General features: G+C 35.0%; 1 protein-coding gene across 1 annotated transcript; it reads right to left on the bottom strand.

The window, feature by feature from the left end:
• Window positions 1-5,536: 5,536 nt before the first annotated feature.
• Window positions 5,537-9,236, bottom strand: LOC131931064 (tolloid-like protein 1). The gene is made up of 7 exons (XM_059287759.1): window positions 9,164-9,236; window positions 8,707-8,833; window positions 8,224-8,453; window positions 7,221-7,484; window positions 6,837-6,965; window positions 6,190-6,459; window positions 5,537-5,673 (listed from the first exon to the last, which is right to left on the bottom strand). The coding sequence occupies exons 1-7, from the start codon at window positions 9,234-9,236 to the stop codon at window positions 5,537-5,539; spliced, it is 1,230 nt and encodes a 409-aa protein (XP_059143742.1).
• Between the last annotated feature and the right edge of the window lie 2,143 nt (window positions 9,237-11,379).

The raw sequence follows: 11,379 nt of genomic DNA, 5'->3' as shown, positions 1-11,379 counted from the left end.
TAAAGGTACCTCAAGGACACGACATTTCCTTCCTCAGCACTGATCAACCAAGAACAGTTGGCGTTGTTAAAGTAATCCGATGGATGATTAGGACTTGTTATAATGCCGGATGTGTTTGACGAAGTAGAACTGCAATCTGTTAAGAATAATCACACATTCAGGTTAAATTTTAAGGGACGCAATTACTGCATATGATTGCTAACTCCAAAAGTCCCGAGTTCGGATCCTAAGAAGATAGGGATTGTTAGATGGGGAGAGAGCAACCCATGTATGAGAGAAAATTCCAAAACTAAATTGCTGCCTAAATTCGTGTGTGGATAAAGGCTATGAAAGAACATTCAGAACAAAAAGGAGGATGTAGTCGGAGTCACTGGGACATATGGTGCATAATATTTAACATGTAATATTTAATCCTGTTGGAAGAAATCTCCTTTAATATTACAAGTAAAAACAAAAAAGAAGGTAAAGTAAATTTTACACCAAAAATTTAACGGACTGAAAAGTGGTAGATTAACAAAGCTTTTTCATGTCGAATGTTTCTTTTAGACCAGAAGTTTTGTTACCTTATTTAGTATATTTCCTAAAATTGTACAATATCGATTATCTTGTTATAGTTTACATTAAAATTGTAAAAATAAATAAATATTTGAAGCCAAGTTTAATTTAATCCTTGTATGGTCAAATTCCAGGTAGCAGACCCCAATCCCAGGTGAGAGAGGAAAACACAACACACTAGAAATGCTAGCAATAAAAGTGTAGGTAAGTGTTCCAGAAGTTAGAACATGGATGAACGGGAAAGTAGAGTCATCAAGTTAATACATAATGCACATACATGTCACACTTATGGAAGATTTGTAAAAAGTGGATACATTTACCTATCTGGGCAGTATTGTTAATATTTATGAATAGATAGAGAAAGATTTTTAAATATCTTATCAACGTTCAACAAAGTAGAAATGTGTGTTGCTCCAGTGACTTATCACACATGATTAAACTAAGTATAGCATATGTATCGAGACATGCCTCAAAAGAAATCTTAACTTTCGCTATGGGCCCAACACCATTACAAATGAAGAACTATAGCAGCAAATAAACGATCTGCTTAAGACTAAAGCCCAAAAAGAAAATAACAATGAACTGGTCATATTTTTAGAAAGCCTACAGATAAAGGCCTTAACAAGGACACGATAACGCAAAAACTAATTGATAACAAAAAACAGACATGGTTAACATTAGTGTTTTTTTTACTGTGTAAAATGTGTAAAACGTTTAATATACAATTTATTTAACTCAATTCTGAGTAGGTTACTTTGAAAATGTTACGGATAAGTTATATATTTACTTATCGGGATACAAGATTCATTTCCAGACTCAGTATATCCGTCTGTCTCGCTACATTTACAGATGTAGCCGCCATAGGAGTTTATACAGATTGAATGCGCCTGACAGTTATAAGTGCCCAGTTTACACTCATCGACGTCTAAAGTACAAAACTCTCCTGTCCAGTTGGTCAAGCAGCTGCATTTGCCAGTTCGGGTGTCACATCGATATGTGTTGGTTAAGGAACACGGACAATTTTTGTAGCAGTCTGGTCCGTATGTACTGTTTGGACAGTCTGAAATGTTTGAAATTTCTTTAAGTGACATTACAATTTGTGTAAAGGCTTTTTTTAAAAAGAAAACAATACATGAAAAAAATCAACAAGGAGATAGGCTACATAAAAAAAGCCAGTCAAATGTGCCATAAGTTTAGTGGAAAATGCTATGATTAAGAATACGTTGATGCTTGTGTTTTAAACAATAAAAGAGTTAAGAAGTAAAATTATCGGTACTATTATTTAATATTTAATTAAATTGTAGCTATTTATTTGAAAAATTAACAATGTAGATAGCTGAATTACCAACACACTGATCCCCAACTAAAACCATTCCAATAGGACAATAACACTGTTCCGTAGAGGCTTCCTGACTAGTGACCCTTACACACAGATGGGAACAGTTTCTTTCTGTGCAGCTGCTGTTACTGACTTCAGCTAAGAGCAATAAACTAGTCAAGTTATATATATATATATATATATATATATATATATATATATATATATATATATATATATATATATATATATATATATATATATATATATATATATATATATATATATATATATATATAGTTCGCAACGTCTGTTTTTGTTTGTTTGTGGGTTTGTGGAAAATCTTGTAACTCGAGTTTAACCCACTTTTAAAGCAGCGATTTCGTTCAATCTTTCCAGATAAGTTCCAATTCAATGACAATACAAGTCTATCAATTTTTTTAAATTTAATTATTCGTTTAATTAGTGATAACAAATTAATTAAACGATTTCAAAACTACGGAGAGATAACTAGCATTGATGGGATCACCCTAACAGCTGGCGAGCTGTAGTTCACGAGAATATTTACAATCGTAGAGTTGGCCGATCTCGTTAAGGTTAATATGGGTAGATAATAAAGTTTTTAAAACTATTTAAAATTAAGGGGAGGTAACAAAATTAAAAACTATCCTTCGTTTTATCTTTTTGCTGCTGCCTGTAAATAGTGGTCACGGACCGCGGCGTTTCAATGGGCAGATAATAGTCTGTTAGATATTGCGAGCAACTGATGGTGTTTTAAGGCAAATATTTTTTAATTAGGTTAATTGATAGAAAAACTGCATTTTATTTTTCTGCTTTGAAACATTGATATTTTAATAAGTGTATTCTACTTGCCTTTAATAACTGCGTGTATTTCTAATTAGCTTATGACAAAACAAATCGGAACATTATTGTTTAAAGAATTTTGTTTTTGTTCCAAGAAAATGCAGGATAAATTATCTTGACATATGTAGGATGGTGGTCTATTAAAATAGCATAACTTTATAATTATAATCTCGTAGCTATCGGATCCAAAGTAAATAATTCTAGGTAATGTCATCTGTGAACCACAATGTGGCTGGTCAGTGAAAAAGTGTATAAAGATAATATATTTTAAATTTGCGCTTATGAATATTTGTATATTTTTAAACTCACCAACACATTGTCTGATCGAGTCCATGACCAGCCCAGGCTTACACGTGCAGGTAAAACTTCCGTTTAAGTTTTGACAATCTGAGTAGTCTGGACAGGCCAAAGGGTTTTCATAACATTCATCAATGTCCATAGAACAATTTTCTGATGTCCATCCTTCCTTACAAACACACTGCCCCGTGGTGCTGTTACAGTAATTTGTGTTGCCCTGGACACATGTACATGGTGTTGTACAGTTGTCATCGTAGGTAAAATTGGAACATTCTGAGCAAAGTATTAGAATGTGAGTTTAGTCGAGCAGGACAAAGTCTTGTAAAATCTAGTTAATACATGCCGTATTGTTCAACGCCAATGGCGTTGTTGACATTGTTTTAAAGCCAGAAGTTATCAAATTTTAATCTACTCCCACTCGATTTAATTTAGCAATGTCTGTAAATTTGAGATAATAATTAAAAAACTGAGGTTAAAGTTTTTCGATTGATTTTCATGGCGTTGAGTTCTACGATGTTTGCCTTATTGTTTCCAAACTATAATCTCCCATACGCTATTATTTTATAAGAAATAAGATACGAAAATAATCACTTCATCTTTTTATAATACTAACCATGAGTCCAGTACGACAGTATAATTCTTCCAACATAATCAGTGTTATAGCCATTGTATACGTTTGAGGGATACAACTTAACGTGTAACTCGCTTCCTGTTGATCTCACGATTCCATGTGGGTATTGATAAGCACTGGTCTGACTGTACAAAATGGCGATCACGTTTGAGCTGTCGTTTCTCCCATCATTAAACTCTACGAAACCAGGCTTATACCCATTGCCACTTGGCAGGTATATGGTATCCAGCGTATGAAACCTTGAATGAATAGTTCACAAGAAACTACTTCATAAAAATATTTCTTTTTTAAATGTAGTAATAATTGGTATAAAAGGAATTATATTTATGAATCTTTGGATAATTTTTGTAAATTCGTGCACTGAAGTTTGGTCTTAGATAGTATGCAATGCTGACCATCAATAGGTATTTTAAAACACCATCCCTACATATAAATAACTGAATGAATTTTCATAGTCACTAAAGAATTGAATATGTGAACTGAGAAATCGTTTAGGGGAGATAACTCCTGCTTTTTTGATCATCCTAATATATAAAAGGCCATGTGCGCTCTTCTCTCTCTCTGTCCGCAAAATATTTTCGCCGGACATCACGTCAGAATCGGCAGCGATATATCGAGAACTTTTGTTGAAAATAATATGTTAGATGTTTTAAATGTATAACCACAATTTTATTTAAAGAAGAAAAATAAAAAATAAAGGCGTATTCGAATATAGAGAAACAGTATTATTTATGCAACCGGAAAAGTGTATAAACTTGGGACAAGAACGCATTTAACAATGACGTCGCTTATTGTTTACACTAAAACAAGAGCACGAAACTGATGACGTCATCTTCCGAGTTTAGAATTTTAAAAAATGAACTATTTCATTCAAATATGATTTAGAGCTATGTACGCTATGAAATGTAGACTACACAATACGATATTCTCGGCCTAAACTTAAAAAAATATTTTATCTATTTGGATTCTAGATCTAGAGATTCTAGATCTAGACTAGATCTAAAGCTACGCAAAAACTACACTTAGACGCTACGTCGCTAAGATCTATTCTAGATCTAGATTTAGACTCTATCTACTGTAGAATCTATTCCAAAAATAAATTTCTATAATAAACTTTTTCAGGACTTAAATATTTTATAGAAATCTGTGTTTGTTTAGCAATGAAACTGGCTAATTTTGGGTAAAAAAAATAATTTGAAAAAATAGGCATATTCGTGTAAGTTATTTTTTTAAACACTTCTTCTATTCTCCATATTTTAAAAGGTACCTAATTAGCTGAGATAATAGTGTACTTGATACCAGACAGGTGGTACTGGATCGAGACACACCAAGTCAAACCTAATTTTTTTAATATGTGAATCTTCCTATTTTAGACTATAAAGAAAGGAACTACTTTGGAAACCTTTGTTTATATATGCAATTTGCTAATCTCTATAATATATGAAGCAAAGTTGTTGGGTGCCCGACATCGGGCACTTCCCGTGCGCTTCAAATTTGGCAGGATTTTGCCTTGGGGCGACAGAACACGGGGGCCGGTGCCGGTTGGCCTAAAGGTCTACTATGAGGGGGTCAAAACAGATCTCGACTGACCGGCGCCTTATATGAGCTATGAATCGAAAAAAATTTGTCCACGTAGGAACCTCTTCATAACTCTTGAGGTCGTAGACCGACCCTCGGGCGAATTAATTAAGCATTCAAATTATCAATGTATTTGAAAGCCTAAGCAAAGCTGGGCAGCATGCCTAGTGCTTTTGTATACGACTAATAAAAAAAAACATGTTTGATGTGTGTAAATGAAAACACGATTGTAAAATTAACCTTATATACTATAACAAATTGTGGCTTCTATCTATATCAAAAAGTGCTCAGTCCTACTTTAAAGAAACAACCTTTCCTTCCTGTGCTTGTATAGTCCAAGAACACATCAGAAAAATACTGGATGAATAGTGGTGGTTGTAACGGTTGATTTCAATACTGCCTGATGTCTGTGATAAGGTTTTACCACATGCTGTGGGAATGGAGTAGTAATTTTAAAGTGCACCTGTATAGCAGGGGTAAAGTAACAGCACAGACAGGGGCAGGATGTGCGACATTCCGGTGACCGGAAGAAGTACTTTACGCTATTTCCGATTTCTAAAAAAAAACGCATATCAATTTATAAAGTACTAATGTTCTGCACTATAAATTGTTTGCTGTTCACTTCGTGCGCAATTCTTTTTCTATGAGATTTTATTGTATTTTAAAAAGCTTAAAGCATTTAAAAAATAATGAACAATCATGTCCATATCCAGAGTTACAATCCCCTTTAGTATTATATAAAAAGTTCGAGATAGTTTAGTGGAGGTGACTCCCGCTCTATTTTCAAGTTTACCAAGCACATTGCCGAAACTAGGTAATTAATTTATCGAGTTAAAAATAACAAAACATAATGTATCTATTTATATTGCATTATCATCTACAACACAAGCTGCCAATATATCGGCTGTGGTTTACATTATTTCAATCAATAAAGCACACAACCTACCATCACAGTATGTCTGATTCACTATGTCATAGCCTACTAAACAACGACACTCGAAAGATCCATATGTGTTGCCGCACCTTGCATTTTCTACTGGTTCTAAACACGGAGGCCTCAATAGACTGCATTCATCAAAATCTCGATCACACAAGGTGGACGTCCAGTTAGAATAACATGTACACAGGCCATTGGTCTTGTCACATGACTTTGTCCTTGACTTATCACACTTACACGAGTTGGAGCAGTTTTCGCCAAATGTCCAGTCGTCGCATTCTGAAAATAGTTTGCTTAAACGTTTGCTTAAACGTTTGCCAATTCTCGGTTTTTGCAATATACGCTTTTGATAAAAATATGTATGTTACTCAGCTTAGAGAAACGGGTGAACTCTACTTCACTTGCTCGATTGTCCGTTAAAGTTAAATATACTATAAGATGTGGCGAAAGTAAAATAAATCCTAAATGAAGAAATAACGAAAACGCTGTGACTGTAGGTCATTAAGGGAACAAAATAATCACAGAATACACAATGCTACTAGCAAATAATCACATGTCGTTAGTAGATATGAAAAACATTAAAGTCTTACAATTTTAGTTAATTTCTCAAAGCTGAGTATTATCACATTTTTAATGTCTGCTTAAAAGCTACTCACCAACGCACGTCAGGTTGTCTGCAGGATTAAGCTTCATGCCTTTAGGACAATAACAAACTTCTGTTCTGGGGCTGGTTGATGTGATGCCACAAGCATGGGAACATTTCTTTTCGATGCATTGTTTCGGGTCTAAGTTGTACAAGATTAAATACAAAATAGAAAAGTGCTTATAGACAATATTAAGTAAACTTTTACCACTATCGTTGTTTTTTAACTATACGTTTATTTTCTAGTAACAAGTCAGGTAAAATTAATTTAGACATTTTAAATTTTAATACGGATATCAGATGTATTATGCTGCACCCTAGCTGCTCTTGACATTTTAATTTTTTTAATCATCGTATAATCTACTACGTTAAGAAGGTAAACAAGTCAAACGCCTACCCCAGCACTGTCCTGTACTGTTTTTGATTAACCCAGGTTTACAGTCACACCTGTAGCTGCCAGGTGTGTTGACACAAACAGAGTACAGGTCCGAGCACAGGTTTGGGTCATCGCATTCGTTGATGTCCACAGAACAGTCCGCAGATGACCAGCCGGCCTTACACACACAGGTACCGTTGTAGTTGACACAGTAGAGGGAGTTTTCTCGGTCACAAATACAGGTAATGTTGCAGGTCTCAGGGCCGTGTTTGAAACTTTCACACTCTTAAGAAAAGAAACTCAGAATTTAATATATAACTTGGCGCATAAACAACACACCTAGAAAACACACGTGCACCTAGCACCTTGTTCTCAAAGTAAATCTTAACAATTGGAGAAACATTCAATCCGATCACCAAGAAAACCCTTGTATTCCCCTTTCACATTCAATGTCAATTAAAGCCTGGTCATCATTTTTAGAATGGGTTTAGGTCGTTATTCCATGTCAAGGGAATTTGGGAAGACGATTTTCAGGCATGTAATGTTTATCAATTCTCGAAATCGTACTGATTTATTTATAATGTAAGGGTGAGATTATTTGTGCTAAGTTTTTTTAAAAATGTGGTTATGTGGCAGTTTTTGAATACTAAAAACCGCCAAAGGACAAAGTTACAACTGAATCTTCCTTGTTCCAGTTTGATACATTAGTTTAATAAGCTGAAAAAAAATTCACTTTTTATAATTACGTTTACACATTTTTCAATTCATGATTTAAAGTGACATGTGCTCGATACAAAATAATTGACAAAAAATTGACAATAATTTACAAAAAAAAAAAAACGATTGAATTAATGAAAACTTTAGAAATTACCCCTTTTCAATGTGGTTTAGTTTGATAGTGACAGAGTTATCGTTGTTTTTAATTTTAGAGACTGCTATGTAAGGGAGAATCAGAATTCCTAGATAGAAGACAACGTATCACAATTTTATTTTTTTAAAACAGAAATAAATTATTTTTACTTACCGTGAGCCCAGTAGGAGCCGCTAAAGCCTGGACGTGAACCTGTCGAATCCGACTGAAATCTCACGTGCATATGGTTTTTCGTCGACCTGATGACAGTTTTTGATACAGTTTCGCCCTGGTAGCCACAGAATCGTCCCTCAATCCTAGAGGACTGTGGGCTTGGGCCGTCATAAAACTGGACGTGGTCTATGCAGTTCTCATACAACCGTTCCAAGTCCAGACGGGTAAATCTAAAATTAAAGCAACATTTAAAAAATACCTTTTCAATAATAAGCTTCTAAATGTAATTTTTTTTTCAATAAAACGACCTTGCCTTCTTTAATAAAAGCATTGGTCACTAAAATGTATAAGATATTTCACGATGAACCAATGCTGTTAATTAAATAAAGCACTGTTTTTATTTTCTCAATTTCAGTGCATTTAGAAGCTTTATATTAAAGATTATTAGTTTAAAAATTTTGAGATTGTTTGGCAACCACATACCTGAATGCAACAACCTGTCCTTCAGCCACTGTGATTGTCCAGTTACAGATGGCATCGTTAGGGTAGGAGTCTGGGAAGTTGGGGGAGAGAATCGTGCCAGCCTGGTCGGTCAATGAACCACCACAATCTAGAGGTATGGAGATTTAAAGTAAAGTAAAAACTTTGTATTAGAAAGAGCTACCTGTCGCCTTCCTGTAAACTTTTTAACATTCTTGTATTTTCTATTGAATACAATTTTGTGAGGCATTGATAAAAGGATAAAGTAATAAAAAGAAGTCCTGCTTAGCGTATTGATTGTTAACATAGACTCACTTCTATTTTAACTAGCCAAATGTCGCAAGCAATTGACCGTGGCCTTGACACACTTGAAACCAACCCTTACCTTTATTTAAATCTTGACTGGTGACGTAGCTAGAATGTGCCAATACTTAACTGTATTTAAAAAAAAATTACTTACTTGTGTAGCAGGCGACGTAGCTAAATTGTGCCAATAAAACACCCACAAAAACAAGGCGAGGCCATGAACCCATGTCTCTGACACCCTCCGTGTTGTTTCTAAATCATAAAAATTAGCTTTATTTACTTTGCACAATATATATTATTGCATAAATGCAGCAATTTAATGTAGATTGAAAATTGAAATTTTAATAGAAAAAAATTTGATTTAAACGACTAGGCAACAATTAACATCGAAGATTAGAGCGAAACAGACTCGCATTGTTTTGAGTCACACAAGAGCTATTGTCACGGAACAATACATATTAATTCATTTCAAAAGTATCTATTGCAAAATCTATTTAATTTTTTTTTCTAAATTAAAATAATTAATATTTTTCTAATACTAACTAGGTTGAGTCAGTTAATTCACCGTTAAATATTGATCAATGTGTCGCGATTCTCGGATATCTCGAGTCCGCAGTTCGCAATAGAATCTCTTCTTTTGATTTTAAAAAAAAGGACCTCATCTGCCTCTTGTAGAATAATAACCCGAATGATAAACGAGTTCGTGTCCTTCGTTAGTGCCTAGGCGACCAAGCTCGAATGACCAACTGAGTTGGGGAACGCATACACGGCTGAGTATTCCGATGACCGCGAAAAAGTTTCTTAGCTGAGGATCAACCAGTAAACTCGTCTTCATCTACTTCATTAGCTATCGGTTTTAACTGTCGGACTTAACAAAATAACTTATTTTTATCTCAATTTTAAAATTATAATTTTCAGATTCACACCCTTTACCCAGGAAACGACCGTATCGTATTGCAAGAGTAAAATTCACTCAAAGACGTTGCCACATAATGAAATCTAGACGGTAGTAAGTAGAGCAAACCTCAGACCTGAACTTCCTTTTTTAGTATGGCACCCCTCTTTTATACATGTCTATGAACACGCACACTCAAACAAATCTCGTGTGCCATTAAATTACTTAACTGACAGGGAGGAAGTTTCATGTATCAAGTGATCTACTTACACAATCTTATTTTCTGTCGGTTTCAAGATAGCCATATGATTGACATTTGTTCTTATTGTTGTCAAATTCGACTTCCCAGTTGGAATACTATCTATGAATTATAGATCTAAAGAAAAGCCATACCTTTCTAATCGTATAGAACAAATGGAGGTAACATAATTTACTTGTCAGCAGTAGCGTAGCGAGGGGGGGTCGGGGGGGGACATATGTCCCCGGGCGCCGACCTTAGGGGGGGCGCCAAATTGAAAGTTTGAGGGGGGGGGGGTGCAAATGAAAAGTTCGAGGGGGGGGGGGGTGCAAATCGAAAGTTTGAGGGGGGGGGGGTGCAAATCGAAAGTTTGAGGGGGGGGGGGGTGTGCAAATGAAAAGTTCGAGGGGGGGGGGTGCAAATCGAAAATTTGCTCCCAAGGGGGCGCCAAATTGAAAGTATGTCCCCGGGCGCCGGGAAGGGTCGCTACGCCTCTGCTTGTCAGTTTTTAATATGTTGTACTGCTGGACAGAGGACACAAAGATAAGAACTTTACAGACAACTCTTGAAGCTAATGCAGTTTCTTCGGGGGGGGGGGGGGGGAAAGAAAGTTTACCGGCCCACCCCCGAACGAAATGTATTTTATATAGAAAATATATACTTTTAACGGTGTCCGACCCCCCCCCCCCCACCGGAGACAGTCTAAAAGAAACACTGAATAAATGTCTCAAACTGCCCCTAATTTTGATACTTTTCATACATAAATCCATAAAGCCATTTTTCTCTAATTTTGTAAAATGTTTATAAATCAATACAACACAATTACCTGGAATTAAAATAAAATAGCAACCAATACTTATCGGTCTGAGAAATGAGAGGGAAATCCAGATTTCTCATACGTAGCAGTCTCAGATTTCAAATTGATTATGTTTTACGTAGGAAAAGAAAACAAATCAATACATTTTAATCTGTATGATGTTAATTTTTAAAAGGTGTGTATTTAACAATTTAGTTTGAAGCGATTGCAATATTTGTGTTGGTTTAAAATGGTTGCCCTTTTTTGTCAAAGAATAGTAACAATATTAAATTGATCGCTCTGCTGCCTGTGTTGCAAAAATTAAAAAGAAATATGCCTACGTATTTCTGATAAGGTAGGCCTATCACTCGAATATGCGACCTTATACAAAATAATAATTTCAAATTGATTACAACGAATACAGTCTAGTCCTTAGTAAAA

Source organism: Physella acuta, unplaced genomic scaffold (assembly GCF_028476545.2).
Source record: "Physella acuta isolate Inbredline_101_S28 unplaced genomic scaffold, ASM2847654v3 ptg000102l, whole genome shotgun sequence".
Taxonomy (NCBI): domain Eukaryota; kingdom Metazoa; phylum Mollusca; class Gastropoda; family Physidae; genus Physella; species Physella acuta.
This window is presented reverse-complemented; position numbering and strand designations above follow the sequence as displayed.

What these genes read in the sequence shown, in the direction of transcription:
- LOC131931064 (XM_059287759.1), bottom strand. Translation starts at nt 9,236, where the DNA reads ATGGGTTCATGGCCTCGCCTTGTTTTTGTGGGTGTTTTATTGGCACAA. An exon ending in GGACAGGTTGTTGCATTCAG is followed by an intron (nt 8,454 to 8,706) that starts GTATGTGGTTGC and finishes CTTTAATTTTAG; the next exon opens with ATTTACCCGTCTGGACTTGG. An exon ending in GAATCAGACATACTGTGATG is followed by an intron (nt 5,674 to 6,189) that starts GTAGGTTGTGTG and finishes CCATTCCCACAG; the next exon opens with CATGTGGTAAAACCTTATCA.